At 35.8% G+C, this 17855-nt stretch overlaps 1 protein-coding gene across 10 annotated transcripts in view; it reads right to left on the minus strand.

Moving 5' to 3' along the window:
* Nucleotides 1-7589: 7589 nt before the first annotated feature.
* The window catches only part of CARF (calcium responsive transcription factor), a 73935-nt gene continuing 63669 nt past the window's right edge, over nucleotides 7590-17855 (minus strand). For all 10 annotated transcript variants that reach the window (XM_056807499.1, XM_007501908.3, XM_056807494.1 and 7 more), the window contains 4 exons: nucleotides 16395-16470; nucleotides 15592-15722; nucleotides 14847-15213; nucleotides 7590-10998 (listed from right to left, as the gene is read on the minus strand). In XM_056807499.1, the coding sequence (XP_056663477.1) occupies nucleotides 10880-10998; nucleotides 14847-15213; nucleotides 15592-15722; nucleotides 16395-16470 (693 nt within the window). In that variant the 3' untranslated portion in view covers nucleotides 7590-10879. The remainder of the gene's footprint in view (nucleotides 10999-14846; nucleotides 15214-15591; nucleotides 15723-16394; nucleotides 16471-17855) is intronic.

Raw genomic sequence — 17855 nt, forward strand, 5'->3', positions numbered from 1 at the left:
TATTTTGTAAAGAGTTCTTTTCCTTAATGAATTTTTTACCTCTTTTTTTCCAACTGGCCAATTATATTTTGCAAGAAGTTTTTCTCTTCAGTGTATTTTGGTATATCTTTTTTTAAAAAACATTTTATTTGGTCATTTTCAAACATTATTCCTTGGAAACAAAGATGATTTTCTTTTGCTCCCCCCCTCCCACTACTCCTCCCACAGCTGATGCATGATTCCACTGGGTATCACATGTGTCCTCGATTTGAACCCATTTCCATGTTATTGGTATTTGCATTAGGGTGTTCATTTAGAGTCTCTCCTCAATCATTTCCCCTCAATCATAGAGTCTTTCCTCAATCATATCTTTTTCCATTTGGCCAATTCTGCTTTTTAAGGAGTTCTTTGGAGAAGAACTTTTGCCTTTTTTAAACCCTTACCTTCTGTCTTGGAGCCAATACACAGTATTGGCTCCAAGGCAGAAGAGTGGTAAGGGCTAGGCAATGGGGGTTAAGTGACTTGCCCAGGGTCACATAGCTGGGAAGTGTCTGAGGCCAGATTTGAACCTAGGATCTCCCATCTCTAGGCCTGGCTCTCCATCCACTGAGCTACCCAGCTGCCCCCATTTTTGCCTTTTTTTACCAATTGGCCTATTCTGTTTTTAAAGGTATTAATTACAATGTTTCTTCGTGCCTCTTTTACCAAGCTGTTGACTTTTTTCATTATTTTCCTGTCACTTTTCATTTCTTTTTCCAATTTTTCTCCTACCTCTCTTACTTAACTTTTAAAATCCTTTATGAGCTCCCCCATTAATTCTTTTTTGTACTTGAGAGCTGTTCATATTTTTCTTGGAGGCTTTGGATATACCAGTATTGATTTTGTTGTCTTCTTCCAAGTTTGAGTCTACCATGACACCAAAATAACTATGTTGGGTTTTTTTTTGTTTGCTCATTTTTCCTGCCTTGTTCTTTTCATTAAATTTAAAAAATTGATAAAAGTGGGGTCTGTGACTAAAGTGAAGGGAGCACTGTTCTAGGCTTCAGGTTCTTTGTGTAGTTGCCTTCCAAGTAGATGCTGGGGATCTATCTGCTTTCAGTTCCTCCAAGGTGGTATGATGTAAGGAGGTGTGCTTAAAATTCTCTGGGACCATGCTCTGGTCTATGAGTTACCCCAAGTACTCTTTACCCCTTGGAACTATGACCAGGGTCCCGTTTCCTCGAGGCTGCAAGTGTTGGTGTATGTTGGTGCTCCTCTTCACCCTTTGGCTGGGTCCCTGGGCTATGAGCTGGTTCTGCACATGGGCAATGGGACATGTCTTGCACCAAGAGCTAGCAAGGGATCCTGTAATCACCTTCTGAGCAGGTACCTGCCCCCCCTCCCCCTTACCATCTGTGACTGTGAGCTCTGGAAGCCTTTGCTGTTGTTTCAGCTGCCCAAAAGTCTGTTGCCTTGGCCTTTCCTGGGACACTGGGCTCTACTTTCACCCCAGTGCACTAGATCCCTCAGGCTGGACTTTGTTAGAAAATACTCTGAGGACAGATAATATATACCAGGGGTGAAAGGGGGAAGAGGCATGGATGGGCACCTCCAGATTTGGGGTATTTGAGGTTACAGAGAACCTTCTCCCCTAAAAAACCCTTATTCCCTTCAGGGTCCCCTCACCCTTACAAAGATCTGGCTGCATTATTTAACTAAAGATGACTTTAATAACAAGTTTGGATTGGGAAGGTATCAGGGTAGAGGGAAGAGGGATTGCCCAATACTTTTCACAGGTTGGGTTTGAGTCTCTCTCAGCTTTTGAGCTGAGGCCAGGCCTCACAGACTGGTGGAGGGTTTCTTTTATTCCTGTTGTAGCTAATCTATGCTAGCTTTCTTAAGGTCAAAGTCTTAGTAGTAGATAGCAAGAGGAAGAAAAGATTCTGACCTTCAGAGCTGGTTGGGCCTGTCTCTTCAGGCTAATGCTCTAAAGACAAGCCTTATAGTTCAAATCACTCCCCTTAAATCCTTTTGTTTGATGGCATGATCACAGGTATCTGGGTAGAGCACATAGTTGGGAAAAATCCAGGAAGAGGTACTTCTATCCAGAGACAGGGAGAGAGTGCCCCTTCTAGTCCAAGGCCAGGAAAGAGTCATCTCTTGAGAGCAGCTCTTTCTCCCAGTTTCCCTTCCCCCTTCCAACTGTCTTTGCTGTCAATATCTTCACTCTAACATTCCAACTGCTGTCTGCTCCACCTCAGTGGAAGAAAGGTCAAAGCTTGATTCAGTTTTCCTTTCCACAGCTTCTAAGTTGTCCTGGGCTCAAAAATTACTTCACCATGACTTTTTGTGAGTTATACCACTCCAGAATTAGTCTTGAGATGTCCTATCATAGCTTTTTGGAGGGTAATTTGGTAGAAATCAGATGGGTTCCTGTACCTTCTAATCCTTTTAAATGGCTGTTAATTTTTTGATAATTGTTGAATGATTCAAAATTTCAAAAGTTAATTCTCTTTAATGAGGATGTTGCCTATAAGAGGATGTTGCCTATAAAAAACTGTTAATGGTCAAGTTGGTGAATTTCCTAAACTGAAAATGATTTTTAAAATTCTGCTGGGTGCAATGACAGAGTTAAGTATTTTGGAGGTTGTGGAAAATTGTACAGTGACAGATATAATTAGTGTATTGGTTAGTATTTCTATATATCTTTCTTTTAAAATATGTTATAAAAGATAGTCAGCGGGTAGGAGAGAAAGGAATATACTTGAAATGAATGTGGCATAAAAACAAAACATATCCATAAATGTGTTGCCTGAATATATGATATGGAGATACTCTTAAAGCACAATTGAATATGCCCAGTGTACCTGACACAGCAAGGTGGCACAGTGGATAGAGAGCCAGGCAAGACCTGAGGTCAAATCTGGCCACACACACTTGCTTGCTGTGTTACCTTGCCCATGGCAAGTCACTGAACCCTGTTCATTTCAGTTTCTTCATCTGTAAAAGGAGCTGGAGACGGAAGTGGCAAACTATTCCGGTATCTTTTCCAAGAACACCCCAAATGGGGTCACCAGGAGTCAGACACGAGTGGAACAAAAGCATGCCTGACAAAAAGCCCACAGGGTGGGGATGGCCCTCTTTGACTTGCTGCCTGAGGAAGTCCCTCTTTTTTCACTTCTTGTTCTGCCTCTCTTGTTGGCTACTCTTCTCCGTTGTGTCCAGAAAGTGAAGACTCCAATTTTCTCATGGTATGGGCATCATGAAATGACTCAGGGAAGGAGGTCCTTTCCTTGTTCTATTTAATCTTGTCTTTGAGAAATGAGTCAAAGAAATCTAAGGGGGACTTACTTCTGTTCTCTGCTTGTTCTTGTTGGGTTCAGGAGCTGGAACCATGGCAACCTTGGAGCCAGGAGTACAGGTGGGATGATGCCAGGGAGAAGGTGCTAGGCATTCAAGCCAAGGGTTTTTGGTCTTGTAAAAATCCCAACTGTGTTATGTGGGATCTTAGCTAAGATACTAATAGAATCCACTTCCTCTCCCCAGAGACTAAAGGCATACAAAGAGGATGGGAATTATGTTTCCACATGTTTGGGGGAATAAAATGACATTTTGGACAAAGGTTTCTGTGTAAAAGCTGTTCATGGCTAAATGGATTTAGAGTGCAAGGGATTAACCCCTACAACTGGGGGGACATCATCAGTGGGGGCTGGCTCCAATAACGAAGACCCCAGACACTTAAGGGCACTGGAGAAGCCTGAGTGGCACAGTGAAATCTAAGCTTCTAGGCCTATAGGTGGTGAGAGCCAAGATGGTTTCTGTTACCTAAGATAAAATCCAAAATATATATGAAGCACAGGTAAACTCTTGGTGTCCTTTTTCTGACTTCTGTGCACCCTGATGAATCAGGATCCTGAAGCACGGCTCCTCTGGCTCCCCTCAGGATCTTAAGGGTAGCTCTGAGGGTTTGGAGATGCTCCTTTGGGGAGTCAATGACTCATGAATCTCTACCAGTGTGCTTCTTTATATTAGTTGATATCAGTTGGTCAGCTGACAATTAGCTTTTATAGCTAAACATTTAGTAAAATGGTAATCCAGAAATGGTTGGCACAAAATAATCCCCCCCAAAGTGTATGATGAACTCTCCCACAAGCACCTAGAGGGAGCATCCAGGGAAAATTGGAAGCATGTTTAGAGATCTCATTGGTAGAGGTAACTCACTACTCCTTGAAATCTTTTAAGTTGAGCCTTTGAGATGTTCCTGTCAGGTATGGGGTGTTGTGGAGGTTTTCAAACTATATCTGTTTGTTGGTAAAAAGCGCCAGCTGGCCAAACTTTGTAACGAAGTTGTTTTAGGCCGAGAAGAACAGTGAGGGATAGGGACTGGCAAACTGTGGAGGCAGCAGGTAAAAACAAAACCTCTGTTTAAGGTTATAAGGATTTAAAAGGCTGAAGGAATACAAGGATAGGGGTCCCTAAGTCTAAAAAGAAGGGGACTAACTCAGACCCAACTCAAGGCCTCTCACGAGAACCACTTCCGTCTGGTAAAAACCAAACCTGCTCTCTCACCTTATCACTACCTTAACCCAATTACTATCTCAACCTACTTCTAATAATTACTATTCTTATATATTATAAGTTACTGCCTCCTTGTAGTTGTTCAGTTCGATTTCTCCAACTTGAAGTCAGTCAGGGTTTGGGGCCTAGTGGCTTCTGGCCTAAATGGCTGAGCCCGGCCTACTCTACTCTGTAACCACAGAGGAACAAAAACCAGATTTTCTTCTAACTGTTGATCTTCCTTTCACATCTCTTCCCACAACTTCCAACTTCTCTTCTTTCCAAAACTGTCACTCCGGGTCAAGGAATTCCCAAGAGCCAAAGTTTTAGTCTCCTCTCTTGGCAGGGAAGACAGGCGGACTAAACAGAACTTCCAACTCCACAGGTCTCACAGAATTCCCAAGCAAGACCTTAGCTCAAAGTTCCACCCAAGGCAGGCTGACAGTCTGACAGGATTCACACTTAGCAAACTTAATTAAAACCCCAAATCTATCTTCCCCTTCATAGGAATCACTTTTCTATTAAGCTCTTTAGAGCCTTGCATTCACCTTTCCTCATCTCATCCAGTTTGACCTGGCTCAATGCAAACAATGCCGTGAAGTCTTCTGGGGATACAGATAGGACACTAATAGCCAGGAAGGCCAAAATCTTTTGGATCCTTCAAAGCTCCAAAGGCCCTCCTGTGACTATGGCAGGAAGGGAAGCCAAGGCACTCTCCTTCAACCCAAAGCAAACCAACTTCCAACCCAAATCCTTTTCTTAAGTTTTGGCTGGGATACTCATTTTCTCCTGGTCTGCTGATCACCCAAGTTTTTCAGTCCCAGAACGGATTCGATATTTTACCAAGGACCCACAGGGGTGACTAGATCTGTAAGCATCATTCTAATAGCTTTCAACAACTTTTAATACTTCAAGTCTCAGACCAAATGAGATGTGCGCTTGCCTGGTTAAGGTATCAGGACATAGCATCTCCTCACTTACATAATAAAGGAGATGGGTTAAGTGACTCACTGATTCAAATGACCCTACCCTGACAGATATTTTGGAACATGTGATCTCTATTACAACAAAAGATCCTAAAAGTAATTTTTATTGTGTCAGACTTTAAGCAAGACACCAATTATTTTTACTTGTCATCTATTGGATATTTCATTTATTAGAAATCATCATAGTCCCTTGAGGACCTAGAAGAATGCACAGGTAAATAAGTATTTATAAATAGTCACCAAAAATGAAGAGTAATACTGTTTAATTATAAGAGTCAATGATATTATCTAAGACTTCAGGAATCTGTCTGGCTCTACACAATGAATGGTTTTTGGAGGCAGGGACTATTTTCACTTTTATGCTTGTATCCCCAGCATCTAGAATTGTATCTGGCTAATTAAACTAAATTAAAGGCTTTCAAAAATATTTGCTGAATTGAACTGAATTCAGTGAGTTCCAAGAGAGAGAAGTTTTAGAAGGCTTTGTCCTAATGAGTCTTTTTTAATCCTAGATGAAAAACATAATTGATTTTTTTTGTCCTTCCAAGCCTGCAAAATTAGAAAAAAAGGGTGTTTTTCCCCCTTTCATTTCCCCTATCATTGGGTAGATGAATAGTTGCAACTGTTGCCATCAGACAACCAAGGTAAATTCTTCTACAAAGTAAGAATGCCATTACCTAATTGGCAACGAATATCAAAAATAGTTGAAAAAGAACTTTTATATGTATGATTCAAGGACTGTAAGCATATTACCAGGTTGATGAGAGGCCTGCAGACCAAGTTGTAAGATGAACAGTTGATTTACCTGTGAATGTTTAGCTTGTAGAAGAAAAGATTTAAATATGAAGAGGTGGTAAGGAGACTAGGTAGTTATTTTCAGATACCTGAAGGGCTGTTAATAAGACAGAGTCTTAGAATTGTTCTGCTTGACCCCAAAGGAATGGAATTAAGAGTGATGATAGAAAGTTGCATTGAGGAAGACTTTAACTTCAATGCAAAGAAAAACTTTAAACAACCAGAGCTGTCCAAAAGTAATATGGGCTATTCAGGAACCAGAGCATTCCATATCAATGTTAATTTTCAAATAGTAGCTGGATGATTTAAAAAAAAAAAACCTCAAACCCTTACTTTTTTAGCAGCAACCCTCACTTATAACTTCCTCAAAGTCATAGCAGAGAAGAGAATTTCTCTCCTAGAAAAAGGTCCTGAGACCAAACCCTTGGAAAGTATTTGCAGTGACAATCCTGGGCTGGGCCCCTACCATGCAGTTTTTTATTTAAGTTGAATCTCTGATGTGTTAGCATCCTTGATCAACAACCCCGATTTCCAGAAACTAGAGATAGATGAACTTTCGCCATCCCCAAAGGACCTGTCCAGCCACCTCAAAGAAAGAATAAATGCTTCTTCCCTCTGGAAAAAAAAAGACAGAAAGGCAAGGGCTAAGCAATGGGGTTGAGTGACTTTCCCAGCTAGTCACATAGCTAGGAAGTGTCTGAGGCCAGATTTGAACCTGGATCTTTCTGACTCCAGGTTTTGTACTCTAGCTCACTGTTCCTGGATGACTTTTCCTGAGGGATGTGGTAGAAGGAATTCCTGACCAGGTCCATCCAGGTGACCTCTGAAGACTCTTCCAAATCTGACAGTTTATGATTTTCTAAATATGTAGATAAATAAATAGAACTCACACACTCAAGTGAAAAAGATATAGACTGTTCTAGCACTAAAGCTTGGCTACCATAACTAAAGGTGTTAATAATTATATTTTAGTCTACCACCTAAAGCTTCTGGATGTTAATCTGGCACACTTGCTGGTAGAAGAAAGGCTTCTAACGCCACTGAGATTGACAGTGAAATAAAAAGGTAGAATGATGAAAATAAAGAAAATGAAAGAGTAAAAAATAACTATTAAAAAACAGGAACACAACATTTAAATTATCCCTTAGAAATCTTTAAAGAAATTCTTTTAAATGTCAATGGTTGTTATGGTGATGGGTTTAAGATATTTCAGCATCTCCTACTAGTTGTGTTTAATTAAGTACTTTCAAATTCCAAAAAAAAAAAACCAACTTAGGTTACACTATCAACATATTCAGGTAACAAGATGTTTATTTTATAGCATCAAAATAAACAAAAAGCACCTCAATCTCCAAGGGAAATATAAAAAATTTTATAACAAGTTTTTTAAAAAAGGCTTTTTTTGGTTTGAGTTTTTAAAAAATTACATTATAACAAGAACACTATACATTAAGTTACAATAAATATACACTTTATCTCTTTTAAACTTTATACAAGTTAAACAACATTTTTCATATCCACATGATTAAGCATGTCTCTAAAACAGGTAAAGAAAGAGAAAACATGGATTTCTTTGGTTTAATACTAAAAATCTCTTAGTATAAGACCAGAAGAAGGAATTCATGTTTTCTATTACTTTCCTGCATTGTAGTCAACAGTTTCTTCATGCATAAGTCTTTTGTTTTAAAGATATTAATTGCTTTTATGGGAAACTGACTGAGGGAAATTATAGTTATTTAATTATAACTGACTTGGGCTTGAAAAAATTTTGGTGGCTGGGAATATGAACTATATTATGATAGTCAATAGTTCAGAAATTTGCTCAAAGGTCAATTCTGAAATCTTATCTGCTTATTTTAAATGCACAATCTCACTACCTGGGTTTACCTCATCATATATTACACACAAGAGAACATGAAAAACTTTACAATTAGCAATTAGGAGGAGAATGCCAACTGTGTGGTTATAGAAAATGTTATATCATTATGACAAATTCATCACATGCCTTAAAACAAATCTAAGACGAAATATGTAAACACATTTTTTGTAACAAAAGCCTAGGCACCTTCAAAGACAACACTGATATAACATGAGCATGCACCTGGAGGATAAAAAATAAGTTTTTAGAACGTATTTGGAAAAACTACTCAATGAAAGATCCAGATGAAATACTGATATTTCCACCGTCTACCTGTAAAACTAGAAGAATGTTAAGATAGATTTTAACATTCTTTTAAATTTGTTTTCAAGATACGCTGTTGCTTTCTGTTCCAATTATAAAAAGCAGAGAGTAAGCAAAATGAGATGAGAAGAATATTTGTAAAAAAAGAACTTCAGATAAAGAATTATGGTTTATGTTCTCTGACATCTCTTTAGCATAAAGTAACTGAACAAAATAAGCATCTTAATTGGTACTTTTAATTTAATAATTCAAAAACTTCAAAAGACAAATGAAAATGTCAGGTCAAATAATTAACTTCTAAGACTGATATTTAGTGTTTGAAATCATAAGGAAGAGAATAATAACAAAACACCAATGTGAGAGGTAGCAATGGAAATAAAAGTAATCATTTTTAGTCTCCAAACCTCTAACTTTGAAATTAATATGGACAACTCTTAACAAATTCACCCACTGGCTTCAGTCAAAATACTACAAATGTTAGTTGAAACTGAAGTTTAAGGTAAATTATCAGTGGACTTAACAAAAGAAAAATTTATCAAGTATAACACAGACTTAACATAATTAGATCTGGTAGATTTGGAGCCACTATGAATGTCCATGTTAAATATTTTCACTTCTCAGAAAAGAAAATGCTTCTCACTAAAAAGTTTTAGATTTAAATAAAAATTAAACTTTACATTAAATAATTTTAAAAGTACAAAATTAAATATAAAAAAGAAAATAGACATTTATAATTATGACACAGGTTCTATTTTTCATCCACCTGGAATGAAAGACCTCTCAAAATGTTGACAGACACTAAAATAACTGAAATGGATGAAGGATGAGAATCCTTCCTGACTTTGTTTAATCACTTTAGAAAAACAAAAAGTGATTTGAGTAGTCAAAATATTAACATCAAACATCATTTTGCATTTCTATGCCCTGTATATTAACACTAACATCCATGTGAAAATTCTGGATCTTTGATACGTAACACTGATAAGTCCTTTTAAATGAAAAAAAAATTTTTTTTTGAAAAATTGTCATGAAGCTGAATTACTAACCAACTATGCTTGACTTTTCTGTCAACATCAAACTTGAAAACAGGGATTTATATTGAAAATGCTACTATGATACATTGCAGTTGAAGTAAATAATTTAATTAGTAAATGCAGTGGCTCAATACATTTTATTATTATAAGTAACAATAAATTTGTGCATAAATATTTTAATAGAAACATTTTAGTTTTAAATGCCAGTCAATCCATAAAGAATTTTGTTTGGCACAGAAAAAATGTAAATATGTTCCTGTTTTTTTTCAACTTGGTATAGATCTTCAAAGTAATGTAGCAAAAAAAAATCATCTGAGAACAATTTTAAAAGCTTTATAAATTGTCTGTAAACTCTGGGAACTTTTTAATGTTTTTAAATTTTTTCTAATTCCACTGATGGTAGGTAGTATTTTAGCTATAAAGACAATATTTTTATATGCTACATTTACTTCTGTTGCTTTTCTGTGTAATTCAAGTTACATAAGTAATTCTCTGAACTTAGGATATTCCAAGTATCCTTCTGAAAATTATAAATTAATGAGTTCTTTTTTTGTAACTGGAAGTGCAAAATGTTGAAGGGAAATAGCTAAAGTGCAGCCACATTTCAGCTGAAGTGGCTATGGGTCATTAGTGGTCATAATTTTAAAAACCACTATTTCCAGGTAAAATAGATTGTAACCTAAGAGAAAATAATTTATAATATTGAAAATGATTTTTAACAAATGAAACCCATTCTTCTTCATATTTGCAATATTACTTATCATCCATATTTTCTTTATCTTTGGAATATGACTTTCTTCCTTATATTCAGTTTCTTCATTGTTTCAGTACTTTTTTCTACTAGTGTCAAACAAACTCTGTTAATAAAAGCCATTTTTCTCCCTTAGTAGGTTAAGCCCTAGCATCTTCTTTCTTTAAAAAAAAGAACACACACAGGAAAATAAGAAAAGGGAAAAAAGTCTGCTATAATGACTGATGTATTTAATAGCATGTTTTGGTCAGCTATGAAGCACCAAAATCAGATAAGATGTTTTATGAGATGAGTAGGAGAAACATTTACATTGGCACCAAACCTTTACAAATCATTCATTTTAGCCTATCTTTTGAAATATTGGCTAAGTCAGACAATCTGGAAATGGCAGATCTACCCAAAACTGAAAAAAATAAGAAACTCTCTTATAAGGTAACAATGACTTTGAATTGGCACAAATCATTATCAGTTTTATATGAAAGAAAGTACCCATCAGAAAAAATTTACAGAATACTCTTTACAATGCCACTGTGAAGAATGGCACTATTTTGACACTACTTTCATTTCCAACACAGTTGAATTCTTCAAAATTTAAGTCTTAAAAGTCTGGAGAAACTTAAATCATGGATGAGGTATTTCTGACCAGGCTATTATTTGCTTGCTCAGATGATGTTGATTCACTGGGTTCTTCTTTAACATGACTCAGAGAAATGGTACCTTGTGGATTTTCTTCAACTTTAAAAACAAAAGGCAGATAATAAGGTCACTACTTTTTAACAATAACAAACTTTTTAGAATTATATTTTTAGAAGCCAAACATGACGACAGTTTGAAATACAGCATAGCAATTTAAAATCTAGATTGTATAGTTGAAAATGTAATGATTTTGTGATTTACAACATTGATATTACTCATTTTCTTGTGTGAAAAGATGAAATCATATTGCTTGAACATAACTAAAAATGAAAAAGGAGAGAGGAATGTAGACAAAACCGTAAAACTATTCTCCTTTAAATAGTTTCTTAGAATAACTTGCTCAAGAACCAGGAGAACAATGTACACAGAGACTGATACACTGTGATACAATCGAATGCAATGGACTTCTCCATTAGTGGCAATGCAATGATCCAGAACAACCTGGAGGGATCTATGAGAAAGAACACTATCCACATTCTGAGGAAAAACTGTGGGAGCAGAAACACTGAAGAAAAACAACTGACTGACTACATGAGTTGAGGTGGATATGATTGGGGATGTAGACTCTCAATGAACATCCTAGTGCAAACATCAACAACATGGAAATAGGTTCTGATCAAGGATACACATAAAACCCAGTGGAATTGCATGCTACGGGAAGCGGTGGGGGAAAGGCAGGGAGGGAAAGAATATGATTCTTGTAACCAAAGAATAATGTTCTAAATTGAGTAAATAAAATTTTCAAAAAAAAAAAAAAAGAATAACTTGCTCATTAAATTAAAAAAAAGCCAAACCTTAACAAGTAACATTTTCAAACAGATTTTGTCAGCCTAAATAGTTTTTAAAGATAAGATTCCAATGAATATTTATGTGAATAAAAGGCAAAAATAAATGGCAAGAAAATTCCCTTTCTTTGAAGGGAAACTTGAGATGTTTGTATAGTTAGCAAAATGTACAACACTTTTATGTAGTACCACTTCAACAACTTTATGTAGTTACATGTTAATGGAAATTTTCTGTTGATCAAGAAACTCTAGAGTTTGTACTAATTTGAAAAAAAAAAAGTTATGTCTTAAAAGAATGTTTTTACTTGGCTATCTGCACTATTCATATAGTCTATCTACAAAAAAAAAAAAAGAATTTCAGACCTGTATCATTTCCAACCTTAAAACTATAAGTAGTTGAAACTAAGTAACTCTAAGTTTAGTATATACCAGCAACACTACTGAAAACTAGAAAGTAGAAGGTCTGAGATGAATCATCTTTCTTCGAGATATCACATATTTTTTATTGTTGATAAAGAGTAGAGGGGCAAAGAATGCCATACAGTTCATGAGAGTGTTATACAAACCAAATAAACATTAATGAAGCTAATGTCAGCCCCTATCCCCACAAGAAAGAACCACTGGTTATATAGTTTGAGTAGCTCTGGGAGTTCCTATCAAGTGGTCCTTCAAATTTTAAATCAATTCAAGATTTCTGGGGAGTCCTATTTCAAAAAGGCTGTCTTGTTAGGACTACCACTGATTAGTCATCTCAGGAGCCCGCTGACAAAAGGTTTTGTATTTTTCAGTGACATATAAATAAGATCCTTTTAGTCAGCTAGATAATATTTAAACTATTTATAGCGCTTTTTTTGGTGAATATTTTCTGAAGAAAATCACCATAGTTCTTCCAGTTAAAGAAGGTGACCAGGAATGGAGATGAGGATGTAGTTTGAGAAGAATTTCTAAGTTTATTTTTGTTTTTCTCAGACTGTAAAAATTCTTCCTAAAAATATCCAATTCAGAATATTTTGAATAAAAAGAAGTGATCCAATGAGGTGTTAGAAAGGTTTTCTAACCCTTATTGATTATTGGTATAGTATAGGAATATGAATAAATTTGTCCTGTGTGGACAGACTATTGGTGTGACTGTTTGAGAAAAATGACTTCTAAGAGCAACCTAAGAATTCCGGCTCACATTTCCCAATTGATTTAAGTGGGCAAGAGATATGAACAGGTAGTTCTCAGCCAAAGAAATCAAAACTATTAATAAGCACATGAAAAAGTGCTCTACATCTCTTATAATCAGAGAGATGCAAATCAAAACAACTCTGAGGTATCACCTCACACCTAGCAGATTGGCTAACATAACAGCTATGGAAAGTAATGAATGCTGGAGGGGATGTGGCAAAGTAGGGACATTAATTCATTGCTGGTGGAGTTGTGAATTAATCCAACCATTCTGGAGGGCAATTTGGAACTATGCCCAAAGGGCGATAAAAGACTGTCTGCCCTTTGATCCAGCTATAGCACTGCTGGGTTTGTACCCCAAAGAGATAATAAGGAAAAAGACTTGTACAAGAATATTCATAGCTGCACTCTTTGTGGTGGCCAAAAATTGGAAAACTAGGGGATGCCCTTCAATTGGGGAATGGCTGAACAAAGTGATGTTGGTGATGGAATACTATTGTGCTAATAGGAATAATGAACTGGAGGAATTCCATGGAGACTGGAACAACCTCCAGGAAGTGATGCAGAGCGAGAGGAGCAGAACCAGGAAAACATTGTACACAGAGACTGATACACTGTGGTGCAATTGAATGTAATGGACTTCTCTACTAGCAGCAATGCAATGACCCAGCACAATTTAGAGGGAATTATGAGAAAGAACACCATCCACATTCAGAGAACAAACTGTGGGAGTAGAAACACCAAATAAAAATAACTGCTTGATCACATGGGTTGATGGGGATATGATTGGGGATGTAGACTCTAAATCAGGGGTCCCCAAACTTTTTACACAAGGGACCAGTTCACTGTCCCTCAGACCGTTGGAGGACCGGACTATTAAAAAAAACAAACTATGAACAAATCCCTATGCACACTGCACAGATCTTATTTTAAAGTAAAAAAAAACAAAATGGGAACAAATACAATACTGAAAATAAAGAACAAGTAAATTTAAATCAACAAACTGACCAGTATTTCAATGGGAACTATGGGCCTGCTTTTGGCTAACAAGATGGTCAATGTCTGATTCCATATTTGTCACCGCTAGCCGTAACAAGTTCCAGAAGTGTGGTGGGGGCTGGATAAATGGCATCAGGGGGTCACATGTGGCCCACAGGCCATAGTTTGGGGACCCTTGCTCTAAATGATCACATTAGTGCAAATATCAGTAATATGGAAATAGGTCTTGATCAATGACACATATAAAACCCAATGGAATTGCTCATTGGCGATGAGGAGTAGAGGTGGGGAGGGTAAGAACATGAATCATGTAACTATGGAAAAATTTTAATTAATCAATAAAATAAAATTTAAAAAAATTCATCCTTTTCAGATCACCTGGGGCCACAAAACTCAACCTTAGTGGTTTCTGTCTAAAATTCTTATTTCTTTATCTTTACTTTTATCTTTAATGCTAATTCTACTTTTTCTTCCTTTCTTGAACTACGTCAGGCCCTTTGATCTGTATTTATTACTCACTTTACTTTTGATTAAATATGTTTTTCCATCCTGTGTCTTCCCATTGTGTTATTCCATTTTATTTATGAAGTAGAATACTTTTCATACTCTCATAAAAACTTTAGTTCAAAACCATTCATGAAAGCCCTTATTGATTTTGCACTTTTACTGATTTTAACTTTGATTAGATTTGTAGATTTTAATTTTTGAACTAAGAAGTAGGAAAAGACAATAGTAGAGACAGAAAGATAAAATAAATGTCTAATTCTAAGTAGTGAGCTTTTCCTTCTTTCTTTTTATAGGCTTATTTAATTTACTTTATTGAGATTACAAATATATTATGCATAGACTATAAATTTCTTCTCACATGATTTAGAATACTGTCAATTTCATAAATATTAAAAATAGTAACAATGTATGCTGATTTCAACTTACTAAGAGTTGGATGGTTGTTCACAATTCTGATTGGAATGGTTTGTACATCTCCCAAAACTATTTGATGAACACTTCCTTCCAGGCTTGCTGCATCCTCAATGCCTCCAAATGCTACCAGTTGACCCATTGTAACAAGGTTCTGATCCGGTCCTGGAATGTTATCCAGTGTAGAGGAAGCAGTATGATTGTGTGTTAGGCAGGTTCCTGCTTGAAGGTTATGTCCTTGAGTGAGCACGAGAGAATGGTTCAATGCAACACTTCCTACTGAATCCAGAAGGTTTGAAGAAGTAGAATGGGAGTGATTATTTACTGATATCAAAGCAGTTGTTCCATCGGTAGAGGTGAATGCTGGTTGTAACTGTAAACCCTTTAAAACATTAAAACTAGTTACCAAAATGTTTGTTTTATGCACAACTTTTTCTCATAAGATACTGTTTTTCATTCAGACACTTGATTGGGACAAGAAGAAATACTAGTTAAGGTTCCTTCCTCTAAAATTCTTTGATACTATCACTACATGATACTAAGTAAAGTATGAGAACTTTAAATTTCACCATATTTGTATTCAAATAAACTCATACAATATGTCTTAAATCAATGTAAAAGATGCTAGATTATTTCTAAAATGGGAATTTATAGGGAATGTAAAAATTCTCATAACCATTCTATAAATAAAAAAAGAAAACAAATTCTTTGAAAATTTGAATGGATATAATTAAACTTGGCTGCTTTGATAAACACCTACCTGCAACTGTGCAAATATTTTGGGCTGAAGTGAAGAGAGTGAAGAGAGTAACTGGGCTGTCTCTGGAGACAAAGACTCCCCTGTCTGATTTGCTTCCACTTTAGTGATAATCGATTCTCCTGGTGAGCTTCCTAAAGTATATCATATCACCAATAAACTGTTAAAACAAGAACTATTTCTTTTGAGTTCCAGGGCACTTTATTCCAGTCTCTCATTTGGTTTGAAAAACTGGATTAAAGAACTTCATGAGGTTATATTGTGTTCAGGCAGGACTACACTTAAAATTCTCCAGATATATATATGAACCCTAACTTGTTTTTTTAAAAGAAATGACATTTTGTAACCTCCCTTAATAACGAATTCCTGGTCTTAAAACTTTCACTTTCACGTTGCTACCTCCTTATATATAACTAAATATACGTAATGATCAGTAACTAATCAATAACACTGTCTTTATGACTATTATGTATGTAAACCAGCATTGTGGTCACACTGTGGGTAACCAGCACAAAGCCTTTTTTATGTCATGATAATAAATGTCTGCAAAGACTCCTGGAAGATAAAGGTTGGGGGGAAAAAAGAACAATAAACTGCATATAAGAAAGAGGAAAACAAAAAAATCAAAAGGTCTTAACTTTTGGGTCAAACCACCTCAAGGTGGTTGCTGGTAGAACTCTTTTGGGTATCAATTTAGCTAACCACTGATTATTTTATAAGAAAACATGAAAATCAGGTTTTGGAAAAATTTGGAATTGTTCAAATACATTAAAAAAATATTTTAATTATATTCAGCATGAGCCTACCCTCAATAGATGGTGATGCAAATGTAACTGTTACAGTCTCTGTGAGAATGTTCCCACTGTCTGTGGTCCATTGGAGCTGAAATGAAAAATAATCAATTCAGTAAACATGTGAAAATATACATAATAAAGCAGTAATATTGGAAAGTACCAATAATTGTTATCCTTTATATTTTTTTTCCAACCGCAGTTACCTTTTAGTTTGTATTTGTTCTCTTCATGTCTGGGTACTCAAGTTAATTACATTATTATACTATGACCACTACCAATAGGAAAAATATAAAAAAAAAACAAAAATACTTATAATTTTCAGGATTTCAATGTCACTGCAAAAGAAACAAAAGTTTTACAAGGTATAATGATAATGGTAGGGAAATCTGCAACTACCTTTTGATATGCAAAGTATCTCATTTGAAAGATTCCAATAAGAAATATTAGCACTTGAAGGCTCATATTCTACTTATCTCCCTTACCATATTAGGAAATTAACAGAAAAAACAACAACAACAGAGAAATGCCTTAAAGAAAGAATTAGAGTTGGGATCCTAATCCTTACCTCACTAGGATTATAAAATGAATGAAGGCCTAACCCTGCATTTTAACATGTAATGACAAGTAATTTATCCACACTAGGCTTGTTTCCTCATCTATGGAGTGAAAGGTTTTAGCTCAATGGCCCTGTACAGATCTTGTGTGTACACAGTTCTTTTTATGTTGTCTCTCTCATTAGACTGTGAGCACCTTGCAAGCAGGGATTATTTTTTGCCTTCTTTGTATCCCTAGCACTTAATACAGTGCCTGGTAGAGAGCAAGCACATAATAAATGCTGCTGACTTTCCTGTGAGGTCTCTTCTAACTCTAAATCTATGACCTAATAGTCTTATCTATCAAGCTTTGGTTTTTTTGGTTAAAACGCCTCAATCATCTGACAATGCAAAAATGAGTTTTCATTCTTCCCAGACCATGAGATCTGGGAAAATCTGTGTGGTGTGAGTCTGAAAATAAAAAGAGTAGGATGGACTTTATTATGAGCCACATATGAAAATCAAGTTGATTACTTTTTAGTTGTATGTGCAAGTAAATCCACCTTATAACTTCCAACTATACCTTTGGCAAAATTTGGGGAAAATAGTTTTTAATTACACTTAGAATAATGTTGTTTGGAAAATAAAAATAATTAAATACCACTTCTCTGAACTGGGGTAGATAGGTCACTTAATCCCCAAGGGCTTCAGTTTCCCTTTCTAAAATAATGGGGCTGGACTAGATCTTGCAGCTCTCTAATAATCTGTAATTCTATGAATTTGTAAAGCAATGTTATTATTAAGGAAAATTCTATAATCCATCTATCCTTAGGGATTTGTGTTTGGGTAACAAATGCCTCATTACCTCCTGTTAATGATCATTTATATTTATAATTTTCTTCATAAAAAATTCAGGCCTAGTTTTTTTAAATGCAAAAAT

Source organism: Monodelphis domestica, chromosome 8 (assembly GCF_027887165.1).
Source record: "Monodelphis domestica isolate mMonDom1 chromosome 8, mMonDom1.pri, whole genome shotgun sequence".
Taxonomy (NCBI): Eukaryota; Metazoa; Chordata; class Mammalia; order Didelphimorphia; family Didelphidae; genus Monodelphis; species Monodelphis domestica.